This window comes from Balaenoptera physalus (genome assembly GCF_965194825.1).
Source record: "Balaenoptera physalus genome assembly, chromosome: 13".
Taxonomy (NCBI): domain Eukaryota; kingdom Metazoa; phylum Chordata; class Mammalia; order Artiodactyla; family Balaenopteridae; genus Balaenoptera; species Balaenoptera physalus.
Genome location: NC_138892.1, coordinates 83,193,404 through 83,215,736, shown reverse-complemented (window position 1 = coordinate 83,215,736; position 22,333 = coordinate 83,193,404). Strand labels below are relative to the sequence as shown.

The 22,333-nt window shown below is 38.9% G+C and overlaps 1 protein-coding gene across 2 annotated transcripts in view; it reads right to left on the bottom strand.

Moving 5' to 3' along the window:
* TMTC1 (transmembrane O-mannosyltransferase targeting cadherins 1) overlaps nt 1–5,816 on the bottom strand; it is a 271,877-nt gene extending 266,061 nt beyond the window's left edge. Inside the window, exon 1 of one of the 2 annotated variants that reach the window (XM_082419615.1) lies at nt 725–5,816. In XM_082419615.1, the coding sequence (XP_082275741.1) occupies nt 725–1,839 (1,115 nt within the window). In that variant the 5' untranslated portion in view covers nt 1,840–5,816. The remainder of the gene's footprint in view (nt 1–724) is intronic. The other variant, XM_082419614.1, reaches the window with a different exon arrangement.
* Between the last annotated feature and the right edge of the window lie 16,517 nt (nt 5,817–22,333).

Below are 22,333 nucleotides of genomic sequence, written 5' to 3'. Positions count from 1 at the left end.
CACCTTATTCACACTTGAAATGCTGAATCATGACTCCGAGATTGTAAAAGAAAAACTACTTCAACTGGGACGCCAGGACCCCCAGAGGATCCCACGGTTTTCTGCCTTCCTTTGCTGTGCACCTTTTAAAGTCGAAATCTGGAGCCCTTCCCGCAGATCGGCGAGGCTCCAGGAGCAGCCAAGTCTGCAGGTCGGGAGAGCGCCTCTGCCCGCCGTGCTGCTGCTCCCCAAACCCACGCAAGCCCTGGCAGCTCACGACTCCCAAGGAGCTGACACACTCCCCGTCTGCACAGCTCACCAGCTGCCGCCGAGAAACCCCCAACTTCGAAGCTTCACCACCACAGCCAACTGCCCGGAGCTCTTCGGCCCGCGCTGGTCTCACTTGGCCACCGTACCACGGGGGTGAGATGGGCGGAGGAGGGTGGGCTCCACCAGCCCCCTCCCAGCCCTGGCCCCAGAGACCAGCCCGCCCAGAGCGCAGACTCTAGAGAAACTCAATCCCAAGTCCCAGCCCGCGCCTCCTGAATCGCCCCGGGAGCGCCAAGCAGCCGGGCCGAGGATCACGGAGCAGAGGGGCGTGGGTAGCCTGGAGAGGAGGGAGGCGTGGAGGGGAAGGGGCGGCGAGAAAAGAAACGGCCCCCAAGCCAGTCCCGCAACTTCTCCCAGCCCGGGTTGGGGGTGAGGAGAAACGGTGGCGGCCGCGAGCAAGGGGTGAGGGACTCACTTGAAGGTGAGGACGCAGAGCGGCCGGTAGGACTTGTGGCTGGTGTTCTCCGCCATACCCTTGCCCCAGAAGTCGTTGGAGAAGATGCCCCAGCGCAGCGGGGCGCCGGGCCGCACGTCGGGGTTGTTGACGATCGCCCACACGTCGTCGTGCACGAACTCGCCCTGCAGGGAGCGGCCGTAGCACAGGCAGCTCGCCCCGGCCAGCAGCGCCGCGGCCCCGGGCGCCGAGAGTCCGCAGCCCCGCCGCCTGGAGGGCGCGCGGTCCCCGCCGCCGCCTCGGGCAGAGCTTGTCACTACCATCGCGCCGTCGCCGCTGCCCTGGCCTCTCCCGGGCGTCTGGCATCGTCCCCAGCCGGGGGCCGGGCGGCGCGCGGCGGCTGCCCGGAGGTGGGCTCGGGCATAGTCGGCGGCAGCTGGACCGGCCGCTAGCGCCCCGTGCTCCGCCGCCGCCTGCGCCGCCGAGTTGGCCCAGCTGCAAATAAACAGCAGTCCCCCCGCCTCCCCTGGCCATCGCCACCTCCTCCGTCCCACTGCGCATGCCCCGCTCGCACTCGCCTCCACCCCCCCAATCCCGGGACCGGCGCCGCTTTCCCCACCATGCCCCGCACCCTCCGCCCGCGCCCCGGCTGGTCGCGCGCTCAGCCCGCGGGCGCCCCGGCCCCGGGCGGCGAGAGTCAGCGCGCAGGTGGAGCGGGGTCGCGGCGCGGGGCTACCCGGAGCGGCGGGGAAGTGGCATCCGGGGTCCTGTCCGCTGTGCCCGAGATGCTCTCCTCCTCCCAGCATGTACCCCAACAGGGTCCGGGGAGGGCCTTCTGGTGGGCACCTCCAGGTCCCGGGCCAGGACGGGCTTAGCAGGTGCTCAGCCTGAACCCCCCACCCCCGCCCTCCGGGAGGGAGCAGTGGCTGCCGCCGCCCGGGACGTCTCCGGCTTTTCAGCACCCCGGACAACAGCAGGGGCGGCCCGCGGGCCACGCTCTCCCGTCCCGCTTCGCGCTCGCGTCCCGTCGTCCCCTCCGCAGTCTCCTTCCCGGGCTTTCGGTCCCCACCGCCCCACGACCAGAGGTTGCAGCCTCCGGGGCTGGAAACCGCAGGGAAATGGAGCTTCTGAAACATCTTTCTGAAAACCGAGCGTGGGTCTCCCTGGCGGGGGCTTCCTGCCCGCCCTGCCCCGGTTTGTTCTGAGGAGCCATCGGCTGTTTCCCTTTACCGCCCATTGCTCTGCTCGCCCTTATAAAGTCTCAGGTTCTATTTTTGGTTTGGGTTTGGGCTCCGAATTGGCTTCTGAAACATTCCTCCTCGTTTTGTTTTTTTTACTACGGTTCTTAAAACAATCTGGGAGATGCCAAGCAAATTACTTTTTCTTCCCATCTAAGTGGGTCACTTGGGTCTGATTATTTCCTACGCTGTGAGCGTGTTCGAACTCTTCCTGCTAAGTCAATACGATTTAAAACAAAAACCAAACTGCTTTAAGGCCTCTGGCTTTGGCTCCCCATCTTCCCGTTTTTCCGAACAGTTGTTTTCTTTTTTAAAAAATACTAATTATAATATGTAAATAAGCTAAGTATACCGTTAAGATGAGGATCAGTAGAATTTGTCCAGGTTTGAAAAATCTGTTAACTCTTTGAGGCCCTTGTAAATTTCTATTGCTGTTTGTTATTGAAGTTACCTGGAAAATGATGCATCCAGATAGAGAAACTTAAAATATATACAAAATTCGCCATATTACTATCATCCTTCCAAAATCCTTAAGAGTTTCGATGATCTAAAAAACAAAAAAGTAGAAAAGAAGGCAGAAATTGCTCTTATACTGACTGAATGTTTGTGTGACTCTTTGGGACACCAATTTATTTCTTAAAAAATTTAAGATATATCCGAGCAGTTGAAAACTCAGTGAATTAAGATGAATATATTCCAAGTCAGGATGTTTTTATCCATTTCACTTTGTTTTTTAGTGAGTTGGTAATTAGTGACTGAGAAATGTATTCATCCTTGCATCAAAACTTTTTAACCCTGGGTAGCTTTCATATCCAGACCCTACACACACCTAAGTCAACCATCTCCCCACAGAACACACTACAGCCTTTCTTCTTCACCTGCGCATTAACTTAATAAAAATATACGAAAGTATATGTGGTGCTACAATATGCTAAGTACTGGGCTGGATGACCAAAGTTGCTCAAATTGTGTATGTGTGTAAGTGTGTGTGTGTAAGATTAATACCATAAAAGTCTAACAACCTTCTGAGTTAACAGCTGACTAAGACAGTGAATTTGTCCTTGCTGAAATGATAGTAGGTGTAATAAGCCAATGTATCAGTCCTTACCTACAATTAATAGAGGCTTTCTTGAGACAATATCTTACTCCCAAAGAGTACCTCTAATTGTAGATTTTTAAAGAGGGCAGGCCTTTTCTCCCTTAAATCACCCTTGTAGGAGGCACAGCTTGCCCACCCCGTTCTTTTCTGAGTTGTTAACTTTTTTAGAAGAAAACACTTATCAGAATTCTCCATGACAATAGAGAGAAATGAAGAAGGACAAAGCCGGACTCCAAAAAGACAATAAAAGGGAGAAAAGATGAAGGAAACCTCTAAGTGGGATTCCAGGTTTCTGAGTACAGAGAGTTTCATCAAGATTTGCTGTAGATTGACTGGCATCTCCATTCTATTTAGTTCGGATGATGAATTTGGGATGAATGTACTTTAAAATAATGAGATACCTCAAGTCCTCTCAAGGATAAAGTAATAAGTAAATACTTTTTAAAAGTAAACAGTTCCTACCATATGACCCAGCAATCCCACTACTGGGCATATGCCCTGAGAAAACCATAACTGAAAAAGAGTCATGTACCACAGTGTTCATTGCAGCTCTATTTACAATAGCCAGGACATGGAAACAACCTAAGTGTCCATCGACAGATGAATGGATAAAGAAGATGTGACACATATATACAATGGAATATTGTATATAAAAACAGCCATAAAAACAAACGAAATTGAGTTATTTGTAGTGAGGCGGATGGACCTAGAGTCTGTCATACAGAGTGAAGTAAGTCAGAACGAGAAAACAAATACTAACAAATACTATATATGTATGCTAACATATATATATGGAATCTAAAAAGAAAAATGGTTCTGATGAACCTAGGGGCAGGACAGGAATAAAGACGCAGGTGTAGAGAATGGACTTGAGGACATGGGAAGTGGGGGGAAGGGTAAGCTGGGGCAAAGTGAGAGTGTAGCATTGACATATATACACTACCAAATGTAAAATAGATAGCTAGTGGGAAGCAGCTGCCTAGCACAGGGAGATCAGCTTGGTGCTTTGTGACCAGCTAGAGGGGTGGGATAGGGAGGGTGGGAGGGAGACGCAAGGGGGAGGGGATATGGGGATATATGTATACCTATAGCTGATTCACGTAGTTATAAAGCAGAAACTAACACAGCATTGTAATGCAATTATACTCCAGTAAAAATGTTAAAAAAAAATAAAAAAATAAAAGTAAACAGTTCCTTTGCAGCCCCATCATTTCCTGATCCAATACGGTTCTGTGTTACAGAAAAATAGTGTAAAAGTATTGATGTCAGAGAGAGAAGGTCTACACTGATATGCCACCTCATCATCCCTCTGCTTAAGGTGTAAAGCACTCACCTTGCCTAACAAAGAGGCCCAAAAGCAAATAAAGTTAATTCTTGTTACTTTGTCTCTGATTATTTTTAAAGGATTTATAATTAGAACAATACTACCTTCTAAGACACCTTTTGTCCCCTCAGAGCAATTTAAAACATAAATTATTATGAAGGGCTTCTCTGAGGCTCATACAAATTAACGTGGACCATAACTCTGAAAGAAATTAGGACACAACTAAAAATAAATCAAGGGCAAGTAGATAATTTAATAAAACAAATTTCAAATTACTGCCCACTGCAGTTTCAGCCCAATACACCCTGTTCAGGTACTGGGATATAAAGAAACTGTTGACTAAAGTAAAAACTCACAATGTGAGAGCTGTGGGTTTTAGTTTTATTTGGGGACTTGCTGAAGACTATAGCCTCTCAGATAGTTCTGAGGAATTGCTCGGAAGAGCTGGTGGGGAGGTCTGCATACATGTGATTTTGGCAAAGAAGTATGTGCTGAAGTGAGTCAGACAGAGAAAGACAAATATCATATCATATTGCTTATATGTGGAATCTAAAGAAATGGTACAAATGAACCTATTTACAAAACAGAGGTTGAGATGTAGAAAACAAACTTGTGGTTACCAGGGAGGAAAGGGGGGCGTGGAGGGATAAACTGGGATATTGGGATTGACGTATACACACTACTATATGTAGAATACTTAACTAATAAGAACATACTGAACAGCACAGGGAACTCTATTCAATACTCTGTAATGACCTATATGGGAATTGAATCTAAAAAAGAGCGGATATATGTGTATGTTTAACTGACTCACTTTGCTGTACAGCAGAAGCTAACAAAGCATTGTAAATCAATACTATATTTCAATAAAATTAGAAAAAAATAAAAATTAAAAGTCATCAATTAAAAAAAAAAAAGGAGTACGTGCAATCAAGCACAGATCTTTGTAGAAGGTTACTGCTAGTCACAGAAACAGATATCTCAGTTAATGTTTTTAGTGCTTTTCCAAGTATGGAGAGAGGCAAGAATCTTGGTTCACTGAATGTTCTCCTGAAAATATCTAACTTTCTGAGGGCTTGTTCTGCCAGTTTTCCCAGAACACAGAGTGCCTCATCCTGAGCTTCACCCTGAATTCCTCTCAAGGTGAATTGTAGGTCAGAGACTATAGTGGCTAATGACTTGATTTTTCTGTAGAACTGGGTGGTGGGCAACATTCTTTAGTTGGCAGGACAAATGCAATGTTACAAGACAGAAATTCAGGAAAAGTGCTAATAACATAATTTACATCAAAAAATAAATTCTTTGTCTAATTATTTAACTATTACCTGTTCTTGAAGAAAATACAGAAAAATAGGGGGGAAAAAAAGGAAATTGAAATATACCTACCACTCCACCCCTTGGGCCATGGCAAGACAGGCAACATGCATTCTAAGAAGCTGACCCAGCACCTGGCAGGGCAAATATTGGAGTCTGGGATGCCACGTGATCTGAACAATGGCTGCGCCCAGACCTGGGCCCTGACTGGTGGCAGCAGCGGTGGCAGCAGCCTCAGGGGAGAGGAGGGGCTGGGTCCTAGTGAGGGTAAACCGGCTTTCCCTTTCATCCCCAGAACTCGTCTCTGTGGCATCTGCACAGAATTAAAACGAAAGAATATAAAACATTACCTGTGATCTTGCAATTTCTGGCTCTCAGGCAATACATTTTGTCAACAAATTACTACAAGACAAAAGCATACACATGTACATTGCAATAAAGCACATGAAGTACTTACTAGACTTCAGAGTCTAGTAAGAATCCCTAGTTTTGAAAACTGCCACAACATTGCAAAGCATATATCCACGGTCTTAGAAATGGATATTAAAATGTAAGATTATTGTACACAACAGAAAAACAATATTTTCATATGAATGAAATTTTAATTGCATACATTTTTATTTTACATTTTAATTATATACAAATCAAAAAGTCACTTTTAGTTTCTTGTACAACTTCCACAATTTACAGGAAATGTCAGAGGAAACACTAAAATGCCATTGTATAAATTTACATTTAAAATTAAATTCAGACTTACAGTAAACTGATTTGCATGAAGAGTTAATTTTTTTAGAAAAATTATTCTATCAGAATCATCAGCTCTAGAAATACTATATTTTGAAATAATTTATCAGAAATTTATCCCAATGTTGTCACAGCCTATAAAATATTCTTAACAGCTCTAGTAATAGTTGGATCAACAGAAAGATGCTTCTCAAAATTAAAGAGTATCCAAAAAAGTCTTGATTCACAGCATTTGCTGAATTTCACAGTGTAAATATTCTAACCACAGTCGATTTCATGCTACCATCACTGAACACAGAGATGGGAAGAGATGCATGACATTCTATAGAATTTTCACCATACAGATACAGTAGATGTAGATGGGATCAAGAGTATATTAATAGTAAAATAATAAGAAAATGGTGAGTTTTGAACATTTATTATCTTTGTGTTTAATTTATATAAGTTTATACAACTAAACTTTTTATAATGGCTGTGTTTAACAACCAGCTTACAAAATTCCTAAATATTTAACAATCAGTTTTTGTGAACTAGTATGAACTGACTCTGGCACACTTTCAGATGAAATAAGATTGGCCACTATTGGTATTATTATTTTAAATTTCAGTGATAAGTACGGGCAAGGGCAGGGAGGTCATTTATACTTGTGTAGTGAGGAATTAACCTTACCTAAAGAGAGGTCTGGCCTTTACCCTAGGCTACTAGGAGATAATTTTTAGGACCCTGGAATATCCTGCCTGACAGGAGGATCTTTGCTGGGGGCTTTGGGCACCAGACAGCCAAACAATGCAGTTTATGATGGGAGCTTGGGTCACGCAGTATCAGTTCAGACCTCGAAGATATTAGCCTGACCTCTGGGAGGGGCTGATGCCTATAGGTCAGCCATACAGGCAGTATGTGATGATCCCCAATAAAAATTCTGGGTACCAAAGGCTTGAGTGAGCTTCCCTGGTTGGCAGTCGACGTGCATATTGTCACACATTAATGCCAGGAGTGTGACGTGTCCTGGCTTCATGGAGAGAAGACAACAGGAGCTCCATTTGGTGTTTCTCCTGGACTCTGTCCTGTTCGCTTCTTTCTTTGCTTATATCCATCTGTATCCTTTCCCTGTAATAATCCAGAACTGTTGAGTATAACAGTTTTCAGTGAGTGCTATGAATCTTTCTCACAAACTATTGAAATTGGGGGTGGTTTTGGGAACCCCCCAAACTTGCAATTGGTATCAGAAGTGAGGGCATTTCTGTGAAGACTGGCCCAAATGCCCCTTAATACTATTTTTCTACTTTAAAATTTTTTCTTTAATGCAAAATTTTTTCCTTTAAAAATCATAATAGCTGTCAGCCAAGAAGAATGGAAGAAAGAATAGGCACCCCCAAAGCTGTAATGTTAAACTCTCTTTTTTCCGCCCACTTAAAATCTTTAAAGGCTATAAGAATAAATCAAAACAAAACAAAAAGAAGGAAGGAAGGGAGGAGATGAATGAATAAAGAAAACCATAAAAACCTAGATCCACTGCATAAATGCTGCCGGGGGATTAAATTCAGGAACTCACGTGTGATTGTCAGTTTGTAGGGATTGAGGCTCAAAATTAACGACTATTTTCAAAAAAGGAGAACAAATAACGTGAAGAATCTGAATGTTGCCTGGTCTATATGAAATATTTATTAGCCATCAATATTAAGTGTTTTATGTTCTATGTAGTACAGTAACATTTTGTTTTAATGTGTTTAATGTGTAACATTTATTTATATTTTATTAAATTGTAGAATTATTTTGCTAGGAAATTCCCCATCTCACAGATGGTGCTGAGGTCCACTCCCCGCCCCTCTCTTTAGAGGGTCTGGGCACAGCCAAAATTAATAATTTCAGGGCACAAGGGACTTGATAAAATACCTGCAAAAGGCAATGACTCTGCTTGCATCCTATATTATTAAAGAAGTTGGAGAACCTATGAAGCCAATTTTTTTTTTTTTTTGCCAAGAAGTAAAGATTTTGTCTGTAGATAAACAATTTCCCTTGAGAAATAACAACCTCCCATCTTTCCTCACTGTGCTGCTAAGTCTTATTTCTTGGCCTATTTTTCCACATGTGAATTTATCAAGAGAGATATGAATGAATCTTTTCAGGCCCCACCGCAGCTTACAGAAAAAATGAAAACTGTCCTTTGGATTTTATTGTTGGCCTTGTTTCTATGAATGAGATAACCAGAGGTTGTTGTGGTGGTGGTGGTGGAGTTTTAAATAATTTTAAGTCTTCTTTGTACCTCTTGGATGAGTGCTGTAGCCTGTCCGGTCAGACAGAAGACGAGGCAGGAGATTCTTGCTTCACAATCTATTTCACAAACCCTGTCACTTTCATTTCCCATTTGTTCAGTGATTTCATTCTTTCCCTCTTATGCAGTTGGAGGGATTAGGAGAGTGTTTTATCCATCTGACAAACTTTTTTTAAGAGAATGAGAATTACATCTACCACCTAAGAATCAGAGTGTTGTGGTAATGCTGAATTGCCGACCGATTTGTATTTACGGAAACACCCAAATGCTGTTTCTTTTTTCTTTCATACGTGGCCCAAAATTCAGATAACAGCCACTGGGAGGTGGTAGCACGAGTGACAGTGATGCCAAACCTAGGAAACTTGCCATAAATCCTCCTCCCTTCTACGCTCATGAAAAAGTGTGACTAATCAATTGTGATAGCTTTGCACGTGAACTCCAGATGCAGTCTTAGAATCCTTCTCAAGACAACCCTCCAGATTGCCACTCTGTGGATAGGTCGGCCTGTGAGTTGAAATCCCTCTATTATCCCTGAGCCAGTGGAATATGTCTGCCGGGAGGCATGGAAACTAAAGAAATAATGCGAAAGCATAAAAATAAAAGTTTGGCATTACAAAGCATTTTCAATTTATATACAGATATAAATATATGAATATGTTTTATAGTATATATAATCTCATACATGAAATAAATATATATAATTTTTTAGCTTTAGATGTTAAGACTTCTATATGAATAAATGTATTTCTGCTTAATTTTTAAGTAGGTCTAGGAAGATTATACTTCTTGTATTTTGGGGTGTTTTTTAGGAGACTCCCATAAGAATTTTCACTATTCTGAAAGTAAATTCCCAAATAAGTGAAAATTACCACACAAGAATTAAATTGCCATATTCGAGTATTTCTATGAATAAGATGGCTAGAAAATGTGAAAAATCCATGAAAAAATGCTATTTAGAGCCATTTATAAAAGAAGTCAATAATTTAGGCACAGATAAGTGCCTTAATGGCTAATACAGTTTTAGTTATAATTTATCATCACTAAGTCTAATCCTGAGTTTTATTGTCTGCCCCCAAATTGAAAAGTACTTGTTTTTGAATAAAGGAGGATTCCATTTAATCTGTGTTCCCTAGAAGTAGCAAAGTTTTGATGCTCCAACTACTCACACTTGCTCTTGAACGAATCACTCTATTTTGTTTCGAATGGTTTAAAGTCAGGATGTGCACAGAAAACTGGGCCTTTCTCTGTCTGACCAGTACTGTACAGGGTTCCGTCTTCCTAGCCTGTGAAAATGCTTCAGAGGGTGACTGTGAAGATTGAATGAGCTCAGTTAAGAGCTTTGCCAAGTGCCTGACATAGTGACACATAGTAAGTGTGCTCAGTAGAAGTTAGCTATGATGAAAGATTATGATAATGGTGGTGGTGATTTTTCTCTCTCTCTTTTCTCTCAGTAATATCTTGCTTCTTCTATTTTTCTCCATTATGGCAAAATAGAAAATCTGCTGTTAAGCAGCTATTCATTCATTCATTCATTCTGAGACTGTGGCTATCAGCCGAACTTGGATTTACTCTGGACAACCATAGGCTATCTTGCCTCACTGCAGTCATGGGATCAAGATTATGAAACTTCTCAATTCCTGGTGCCAGGGAATGCCTCCATCACCAATGAGTCACCCAGCTGTTCTGTTTTTTTGTAATTTGACTGCCAGGATCAAATTGCTTCCCAAGGAAACTTTAATCATTTTTCTTTCCAAAACTTTAATCTTTAACATCACAGGACATAAATTTTTAACAATTACTTCATAGGAAACTTTTTAGATTTCCCCATGGTTACAAAGGAATCACTAGCAAAACTATTTGGCCAATTTATCACTAACGCGTATCCCTTTCTTCAATCTGCTTAAAACATTTTTTTAAATCCTTGGAAGGTGAGTTTATAGTGAAAATGAACTAGCGAAAAAATAGAAAGGTATTGAATGAAAAGATCTATATTTCCCAGGATATTCATTTCCTAGGATTTTCAAGGAAATCTTGGGTTTCTTTCCTTTAAAGTTGCAGGTCTGGAACTTGCACTCCTTTGCTGTATTTGTTGTAACTCTGAGGTAGGAGACAGTGAACCGATATCCTTGTACTAAGCCTGGAGAAAGTAGCAGTGTCATGGGTATAAAAAACCATAGACTTTTCCTCCCTATAGTGGAGGACTAGATCCAAGGATACATAGAAAATCAGACTAAGCAACAACACTTGCCTCATAACAGCAGATTTTTAGGAGTAGAGAAGCGCCAGGAGAAGATAAAGGATTAGCCCAGCACCTGGGGCCCTTTTTGTCCCAGGGATGAGTGAGAGGCAGAGCCCAGCATTGACACCCTCTGGGGACCAAGAAGGAGTTCAGTTTCCACCGAGAATAGGTACAAGGTGACCCCAGCTAGGCATAGGGGTGGGGCCCTGTAGAAGGCACCCTAGAAATAAGAGGAACTGGAAGTCCACCACCACTTCTAACTCCAGTCTAGCTTCCAGGGATCTTGATCATCTCAGTAAAGGTGAAAGAAAAATTTTTACTAACAAAACCAGGAAGAGTTTATCACCAGAAGACCAGTATTAAAGGAAACACTAATGGGTGGTCTTCCAGCAGAATGAAAATAATTCCCGATGAAAGAATAGAGACAGAGGAAGAACAAGAATGCAATCTAAATGGTAAATGTGGTACTATGTGATTAAATCTAGTTGAAAATTACCTGCTTACAGATCTATAGAGACGGAGAGTAGATTACCAGTTGCCAGGGGCTGGGGAACAGGTTAATGGGGAGTGACTGCTAATGAGCACAGGATTTCTTTTTAGAGTCATTAAAATGTTCTAAAATTATATTGTGGTGATGCACAATTCTGAGGGTACACTAAAATCCATCGAGTTTTACACTTTAAAATGGTGAATTTTATGGTATGTAAATTATCTCTCAATGAAACTTTTTTTTTAAAAAAAAAGAAGACAAAATGTATGCCATCAATAGCATGTAAAGTAAGAGGGGTACATGGACTTGAAGTGTTCTGAGATCATTGAATTGTCTGGAAAGAGGGTAAATTAGGAATTAGTCATTAAGCTTTACAATTATATTTTATTCTCATTCTATAGGAGTGTCATGTCATATCACACACACACACACACAGCACACACACACACACACACATTCTTTTGAAAAGAATGAGAGGCAACTGGGCCGAAGGGGTTAATACTAAAAAACGGTCCAGTTTTCCAGTCAGTTCCTTCTTAAAGAAGCCCTAACAAAACAGTGATGTGGATTCCAGGCAGACAGAGTGGAAAGATAAAATTTTCCTGTTTTCTGCCTAAAATGGTATATGTAAGGCAGCAGTACAGTATGAATAAATTTAGTAAACAGTAGATACAGATCACCCCAGACAATGAAAAAATAAGTCTTAAATGATACAACTAACTTACAGTAGGAAGCCTAGGATTTCACAAATATTTAACCGTTTTATAAATGTTTTACTGTTGTAAACCATTTTCACTGGCTTTTAATTACCAAAAGCTGGACCAGCACTTTTTTTTTTGTTTTTTGAATTTCATTTTATTTATTTATTTATTTATACAGCAGGTTCTTATTAGTTATCTATTTTATGCATATTAGTGTATATATGTCAATCCCAATCTCCCAATTCATCCCACCACCACACCACCGCCTTGCTTTCCCCCCTTTGTGTCCATACTTTTGTTCTCTACATCTGTGTCTCTATCTCTGCCTTGCAAACCGGTTCATCTGTACCATTTTTCTAGATTCCACATATATGCATTAGTATACGTTATGTTTCTCTCTTTTCTGATTACTTCACTCTGTATGACAGTCTCTAGGTCCATCCATGTCTCTACAAATGACCCAATTTCGTTCCTTTTTATGGCTGAGTAATATTCCATTGTATATATGTACCACATCTTCTTTATCCATTCGTTTGTTGATGGGCATTTAGGTTGTTTCCATGACCTAGCTACTGTAAATAGTGTTGCAGTGAATATTGGGGTGTATGTATGTTTCTGAATTTTGCTTTTCTCTGGATATATGCCCAACAGTGGGATTGCTGGGTCATATGGTAATCCTATTTTTATTTTTTTAAGGAACCTCAATACTGTTCTCCATAGTGGCTGTATCGATTTACATTCCCACCAACAGTGCAAGAGGGTGGACCAGCTCTGTTCTGTCTGCCCCTGGAGCTTAACAAATTGCCTGCACACAGTAACAAATCAGATATTTGTTAATTGATGGAATGCCTAAATGTTTGAATGCATTCATAAATGGATAGAAGACAGGATATTCTGAAGCTGGATGTTCAGGGTTTTCTGGAGGAAGGAGGGAAATTTACTTTTTTTTTTATTGCAATGTATACTATAAATATCTTCAAAGCTTAAAAAAACCAAAAGTGACACATTTATAGAATTTTATAAATTTCTAAGTGAAATTGAATTGATTCACACTCTGGAGGTAGGCAACAGTTATCACTAGAAATGCAATTCGATTTCTACATTGTTACTTCTTCTAAGTGATGTAAATCCTGACTTCTGATTTAGAACCACTTCTACCTGCTTTTTGGAAGGAATCTCCCAAGGTCAGTGCTCTTCCTCCAGACAACCTTGCCTAAACCTACTGCAAATGTTCTAAGACCTCCAAAGAAGGAAAGTTCACAATTTCTTACTCAAAAGAAAAACTTACAGAAGAGAAATTTTAACATTAATCGATGTCTATAATTTAAGACCATTTCTCATTACTCTTCAAGTGTGAAAAGAGAACAATTTCTAATATACATTTTTTTGTTGTTTTCCTAGTTATTGTTAAGTGGTTCTCTGCTTATTTAACAATGTTGCTTGAATGTCAAAATGAACTTGGTCCTTGTAAAATTCAATTTTACCAAGTAGTCAGCTCAGCTTCAACTTGAGGAGTTTGAACTTAGTAGAAGCTTTACTGTATCTAAATTATATCTCAGAAGAAACTAACTCAAAGAATGCCAGTTCTGCCTCACGGGGCTTGGCAAAAATGGAGTCCAGGCCTGGTTGGGTCAGTGGTGGGAGCTGCCATGAGGTGGGGTCTTCAGCAGAGAGAGGAATGGAGGAATTGAGACAGAGAATGGGTCCACAGCCAAGGTTCACAGGGGGAAATGCCAGTGGTTATTTCAATGCAGGAGCCAGAAAATCAGAGTCCTGGAAAGAAGTGGAATGTTGGAATAGAAAAGGAGTTGGGTGTTTGTGCAGAAAGACAAATACAGAGGGAACTCCAGTACCTGCCACCCCGAGGATATACCTCGCCTCCCCGGGGCTGTGGTGAGACCAACCTTCACTGACCTGCCAGGTCTGTGCAGGGACTCTGGTCCTGGGGCATTTCAAAGATACCCAGCAGCTTCTGATAAGCAATAAGACACAGCTCAGAGATAGATGGGGAAATTGTTCTGAACAGGAAAGTCTGCACCAGAAATGAGTCATAAAAGTGAGATTTCATTCCACTGAGGAATATGGAATCAGATGGTTGGTCTTAAAAAAAATTAAGCAAAAGTGCCTGATTTTATCATTCTTGTGACTAGAATGATATCATCAATGGAAAAGGAGCTTTGGCTAGTGATGAGAAAAGGGGTTTAGAAAAACATAATTAAGGGTTCCTTAGAAAAGAGTAATGTTGTTATCATATGTTTACTTAATTTTTTTCTATATTTTGCTATGGTTTTATTTACTATAGTATGATGTGTGAATTAATGTTACTTTAAAAATATTTTATGTAAGTAATACTGACATTGTATCAGGCAAAATCTGAAAGGGTCACACCCAGAGATCATATTTAAAATTCCATCTTTTATGACTCGTGAGACATGGGCAGTGGCCAACACTGTCCAACCAGAACAGAACCCAGCCTTGGTTCTGGATCTGGCTTCTGGAAGCCCTCCTCTGTGCTGGGCATTAACTCCTTATTGTTAGAGAGTTAGGAGAGGAGGTCAGAAGAAAGGGGCCAGGCTAAGGCAGCAGAGGGACGCTATTTATAATACCTTATGGAAGTATTTAAATATTTTAACAACCTGTTTTACAGTGCACCCTGATAACATCAGCTCTGGTTACAGCTCGCTGGGGATTGAACCCCAGACCTGCCATTTACTAGCTGTGTGACTCTGGGCAGGGTTACATAATCTGTAAAGAGCATTGAGGTGAGGATTACAGGAGTTAATTACTGTAAAGTGCTTATAAGACTGTCTGGCACATAGTAAGGGCTCAGTTTAGCCAATATTATCTATTGATAGTGGTTATCTGGAACACTGTCCAGACCAGAAAAAAAAATGACAGTGATTGACTAGCAGTGCACTCCACGGGTAGGGAAAGGGTAGTGGCAATAATAAGTGCCATGGGTTTGCCAACTCTATTCTAGTCCAGCCCTAACCCACCTGACCACACTACATATCTGCAGCATCAGTATATCAACTACAAAAAAAAGAGAGAACTCTCACAAGTCCCTCTAGTTAAGTCCCAACCAAAACTCAGTGATATGAACACCAGTCACTATTTTTCAGTACTTGTTGTGATAACTGACAATTTCAAGGTTTTGTCAAGCCAGCATCCCTTAATAAACTTTGTTCTGGGTCACTATCTGGAAACCTTACAAGTTCTATTTGTCCTTCTGACCCATCTTTGTGTTCCTGAGAGTTGATTTGAGAGATAAAATTTCCAAAAACTCCACCTACTGGAGGCTGACAGTTGTCAGGTCTGATGTCAGAGATGGCTGAAGACTGATGGGGGCCCGACACAGGGGCGAAGAGGTGACACCTGCAACTAATCTCTGTTGAGTCTAATGGAATTATCTCATGACATATTAACACCTCTCAGGCCAAATGTCTTCATCAGATATGTATTCTCATGATAACCTAAATTTTTGTGCATATCTTACAAAATGGAGCAATTTCACTGAAGATAATTTGTAATGTAAGTGGCCACTTTGGGGAACTTTTAATATAATCAAAATTGTTCATCTTAAACATAACTTAGAGCAAAAGGGCAAGACAATTTCTAGTATTCACTGCATTGCCTTTTTTTAGTGGTAAAAAGCTTCTAACCAAAACTCTGACTTCAATATAACTTCATTAAAGAATTTTTTTTTGGACAAAGATAACGAAAAATGTGGAAAAACTTAAGATATTTTGGTTCCACTAAAATCTTGTCATTTCCTAACCCCACCCTAATTCTTCTTCCTTTGAATACTGCCCCCAGCTGTCAACTCCTTCTATTTCTCACTTCTTCCAGGATGCTTTTCCCTTTCCCCCAAAGCCCACTATCCTAACATATACTTCTGCTGTGTTTCCATCCCCATAGTACAAGTTCTTCTAAAAATAAGTCCACCAAAATAGGATGAGGAACAGGTAGATTTTAAGCAAAAGGCTTTCCTCAAGTCCCAAGAGAAAAGACAAGATTCTACACTACTGGAAACTAAGAATACCAGCCTCCTGAACTAAATCAACTGGAATGCATTAGTAGGTTCTTGAGATTCTAACATCTGACTCTAAAATGTGGACTGAAAGGCTCAGAAAAGGATTTAGCTACTCCTGGTTTCTTCTAACAGAATAAAAACAATAAAAAACATAAGATGAGGGACAAGGCTTATTTACTAGGGCCATACTTGTTGCATTTTCAGTAAAGACTAAGTTGATATTAACCTACTTTATAAGCAAAGAAAGGGTAAATCCGTGGGAAATTTTGAAAAACATCTTTTCACTTCTCTCTGACAGCATTCTAGATAGATCCACAGGCAGTTGCTTCTGCTGCATTACCCTCAATTTTGTGCATAGCCTCTAGCTAGAAATAGGGAATTTCGTATACAAGCAAGGGCTAGAATTGGAAATTACTTCTCTAATATATCCACCAGATTTGACCAAACACTTTGAGATGTTCTTAGAACAAAAGCAAAATGAAGTAATGGCTTTGTAAATTCAGTTATGTGGCACCTGACTTTAATTTTTTCTCTTAAACTATTAAGGTCAAACTCACAGTTTTTTTATAAGTGTTACACTGCTGATAATAAACCCAACTGCTATGTTCACCCTCAAAATCAATCAAAGACCACAATGGTAGGTGTCTGTAACTGTCCTCAGACACTCCTGACTCCATATTATTAACACTACACTCCAAACATATGAATACTGGACCCTGGCCCCAAACAGCAAAATACTGCAAAAATAATTACAGTACTATTTCTAGAGCTAGGGACAACACAGAAGTAAGGAATACATATTGAGACTATCTTTTCTCCACTTGTTATCCTCAGAGAGTTTTTCAACTTTACCAAGAATTCTGCTCTCCTCGAGGGACGTCTGTCTAGCTGGCAAATTTCAATCACCTTAAACAACACCTATAACCCCTACAGTACCTATACCCCTCTAGACTACTATTCTTATGTGGACACTAAGTCTTTACTTGTTTACTACACACAAATCTGATTTATGACTGTGAGGTAATTTTTGGAGACTTTTGCATATTCCAGATGCCTCCACCTTCTCTGGACCATATCTCATTGAAGTGTGTATCCAGTAACTTACAAAATGAAGAATGAACTATATACTCTAGAGATTTACCAACTTTTTATGCACAATTCTACATTAGGGTTGATACAATTGGAAAAGTTGTCAGAAATATATTATTTAACTTGGCCAAAGTTATAAAAGATACTTCGCAGCTGAACACATAGTATTGGATAATCCAATTGCTTTTGACTTCCTATTAGCTAATCTAGGCAGCATCTGTACCTTTGCTAACAATTTGTGATGCACTGGTCATGTAGAACAATCACCTCTAAACTAAGGGAGATGGTGTCTGGATCTCCAAGGTGAAACCCAAATGGACTCTGGGAGAAGTGTTCTTGGCTTGGGTTCACTAGTTTGGGATTGTGTCTTCAAGGCATTCTACAAAGGCTAATCATTCTCCTGCCCATATTCTTCATGTATATTACAATTCCCTAGCATAGAGCCCCAGAGTTTTAAGTGCTACCATGCAGTTACTGTCACTTGACAAAAAGATCAACAAGGCCAGATCCCATTCTACTACCAAACTCTTATTTTGAGATGCAGAATCATCTAGAGTTTCTGACAATAACATAGATCTGGAGCGAGATTGTTTTTGTGGCCAAGCTCTGGACTAGTCGGAGAATGGCTAAAAGGGGGCTCTAAGAACTACAGTACCATCTCTATTAGTTGTGCAATTGCAATCTCAGAATGTCTTGTGATTCACATAACACTTCCTTCTTCACTCAGAACCTCATCTTGCCTGCCTTAATCCTTGCCTTAAGAAATCACTCAAAATTAAGAAGACTCAGCCAGTTTCTGCTATCCTGCCCTGAAAACTTCTCAACTAAACCCATAAACAAATTAAGCCCTAAGTTAGTAGATAGAAAGAAATAATAAAGATAGTAGCAGAAATTAATGAAATAGATCAAAATAAATCAAATTAATTGAATGAATACGTAATTTAAAACATTTCCATAAAGAAAACTCAAGGGCCAGAGGATTTTACTATTGAACTGTATAAATACTTATGGGTGACATAATAGCAACACTGTAAAAAGTCTTTCAGAAAGTAGAAGAGGAAGGAACACTTAGTTTTTTTTTAAGTCTAGACTAATACTATTGTCAAAACCAGAGAGATATTACATGAAAAGAAAACCAGAGACCAAAATTCCACATATACACAAGTGCAAAATATTGAATAAAATGTTTTTAAGTCAATTTTATCTATGTATAAGAAAGTAAAATATCCTGATCATGTAATGTTTATTCCAGAGTGCAAGGTGGGCTTAACATTAGAAATCAATCATGCAATTAATGTAATTCAGTAGATTAAAATAAAAGAAGAAAAAAAATTGACCATCTCAAATGTAAGAAATTCTCAATAAATCAGGAATAGAAGGAAACTCCCTCAACCTGACAAAGTGTGCCTATATAAAAACTACAGTCATCACATTCACTGACTAATGATTGACCATTTCCTTCCTAAGACTGGGCACAACTCATGGATGCTGACTCTTGATGGCTTCTATTTAACATAATCCTCCTCTCTAGGGTAATGAGGCAACAAAATGAAGTAACATAAATATGCATTGGAAAGGAAGAAGTAAAGTGTCTTTATAAGCAGATTACATGTTTTTGCATACAGAAAGTCCTTAGGCAGTTAGAAAAATCTACTAGAAATAATAAGTAAATTTAGCAAGATCACATTACACAAACCCAAATTAAAAAATATATATATTTCTAAATATTAGCAACAAAAATTAGAAAGTAAGTTAAGAAGAAAAATACGTTTCAGTGATATCCCAAAAACATGGAATAGGGATCAATTTAACACAATATAATCCAGATTTGTAAAAACAAATTAAAAAACAGACCCAGAAAATATTGCTGAGGAAATTAAAGACCTAAATAAATGGATATATAGATCATGTTCATGTTCATGGATTGATATGACTAATATACTAATTCTTCACAAATTAATCAATAGATTCAACACAATTCCAGTCAAACCACCAGAAGACAGTATTTTGGGGGAGGTGTAGGTTTGACAAACTGACTCTAAAATTTACATGGAAATATAAAGGACTTAGAAAAATCAAACAATTTTGAAAAAGATAAACAAAGCTGTAGGAATTTTACTATCTGAATTCAAGACTTATCATAAGGCAACAGTTAAAAAGATGCAATGCAGTGTCATATTGACCTATAGATAAATATGTAGATCAGAGTCCAGAAATAGGCCCCCACATATATGGTCAATAGATCTTTGAAAAAAGTGCTAAAGTAATTTAATGAGAAAAGATAATCTTTTCAACAAATGATGCTGGAAGAATTTGATATGCATAGGGAAGAAAAATGAACATCAACTCTTACTTTACACCACATACAAAAATCAATTTCAAATGGATCATAGACCTAAACATAAAGCAAAAATTATAGAAGTCTAGGAGAAAAATAAAAGAGAAAATCTTTGTGACCTTGGGTTATGCAAAGATTTCTTAGAACATTAAATAAAGAACTATAAAAAGAAAAGAAGTTGATAAACTAGATTTCATCAAAATTAAGAACTCTTACTCATTCAAAGACACCATTATAAAAATGAAAAGACCACTTACAACTGGGAGAAAACATTTTTAATACACATATTGAGGAAGTTCTCCTTTATAAGATATATAAGGAAGTTATAATAACAAGATAATCCAATTAAAAGTTGGCAAAAAGATTTTAGCACACTTCACAGAAAGTGTTATGAGTGGCCAGTAAGCACATGGAAAAGTACTTAAAATCACTGATTCATTGGAAAGCGCAAATTAAAAACACAATGAGATACCACAACACATTCACTAAAAACTAGAAGGGCTGAAATTAAGAAGTGTTTTATCAAGTGTGGCAAGAATATAGAGTATGTAAAACTGTCATATACTGCTGATGGGATTGTAAAATGGTACAAATGATTTTGGAAAATAGTTTGACAGTTTCTTATGAAAATTATGACTGAGAAATTCCACTCTTAGGTATTTACCCAAGTGAAATAAAAATATATATGCACGTAAAGATTTGTACACAAATATTCATAGCAGCTTTGTAATAGACCGAAACTGGAAGCAATCCTAATGTCCATCGATAAGTTAGTCTGATTAAAAGAAGCTAGACACAAAAATACATACTTTATTATTCAATTTATATAAAATTTTAGAAATGACAAACCTAATCTATAGTGATTGAAAAATAAATCAGTGCTTGCTAGGCAAGAGAGTGGGAAGTAGGGATTAATTGGAAAGGGGCATAAATAAATTTTTAATGAAATGAATTGTATCTTGATTGTAATGAAAGTAATGCAAACGTTTTATATCTTGATTGTAGTGATAGTTACACAGATGTGTAAGTTTGTCTTTGAACTGTATTCTTAAAATGAGTGCATTTTATGCTAGGTAACATATCTCAATAAAGTTAGTTTTAAAAATAATCAGCTATTTGGCTGAACCATGTGAAAATTCCAGATAGCTAATTTTGACCTATAAAACAACTTAACAGATAGTACAATCTAGTTTATGAATGAATGAAGAAATTATCTACGATTAATTCAAATTGAATTTTTAAAGATATTTTTATCATAAGTAATATTTGTGTCACAATAGGGAGACTTTCTAAAAATGACAAGTATATTGACCCCTCCTTTAAGAATCACTGCTGGAGGTGCACTATTTTTGATGAGTAACTGGAACTGATAAGAAAAAAATCATTAAATGCTATTTTTATTGTAAGTTTTAGGATCTCTCATACCTAGTTACTTCTGATCAACTCTAACGGAGTGATATAGCCCCACCTTCTGCAATTTAACTCAACAAACATAATACCATCAAGAATATGTCAGAAGATGGTTTAAAACCATAATTTTACAAGTCAAAATATATTTTTATTTTTTCCTTAGTAGAAAACTAGAAATACTAATTTCTTTGGATGAAAACAATCTTCAGAAAACTTCTTAACAAGAGTTATAAAAAGCATTTAAAAATCAAATTTAAGGTACCCTTGTTGACAGCAAGTGAAACAATGTTACTTGCCTCATTTGAAACCAGATTTTCAGACAAAATTACAACAATGCAGTCAATGTAGTCAATTTCAAATATCCGCATGAAATTCTCATTTTTCATGTTGTTTTGTCCTTTTGTGCTCATGTTTCTACTTTTTTACTGTGGTCAAGAAATCCTTCTGGGGAAAAAAACTATCAAGGTGCATTATTATAAAAAGAGAATACAGAATTAAGAGAAGTAAATTGACTGTGACAGCCTGGAAAACAATGACTACATAGTCAGCCTTTGCTCTTTTTAAATTCCTTCTTAATATTTTCCTTGCTGACATCCAAGGAGTTAGATTTATTGTCAAAGAGTGGTTACTTTCTAAAGGGCAATCCAGTGTATTTGATACACTAGAAGCATTTCTGATGAAATTGGTTTCTTGTAGGATTGCCAGGTAAAATACATTGTAGGATTGCCATTGTAGGATTGTAAAATACAGTATGACCAGTTAAATTCGCATTTCAGATAAATTTTTTTACTATAAGTATATCCCATGCAATATTTGTTTATTGTACTAAAAAGTCTTTGTTACTTATCTGAAAGGCAGAATTAACTGGGGGCTCTGTATTTTTATTTGCTTTATCCATCAACTCTATCTCTTGCTCTTGTAATGATTAATTTAATTCAATGAAATAACAGTTCATAATCCATCTGGGATTTTGTAAAATATACTTAATGTATTCCTAAATTAAAAGGGGGTTGAACAAACTAGCAGGGTTCCTTTCTTATATTTCAGTTATATTGTTGATGTCATTTTCTGGATAACAAATGTTACTCGTTGTATGGATAAAAAGTAAGTAATTAAGTAAAAAACTCATTTGTGTATGATGAAATATCCAATACCCCATTACTTCAGTAAAGACTGTAATGATTCTGGATTGCGTATGATCCAACTTCCAGAGAGGAAAGAATGGCTTCTCTGAAAAACGTTGACAGGAACTACATTTTAATTTCCTTTGGAAAATTCCGCATGCATTTGGCTCTGACACTATCCTGTTTGTTTCTGTTGCATTAGAGTTCCATGATAT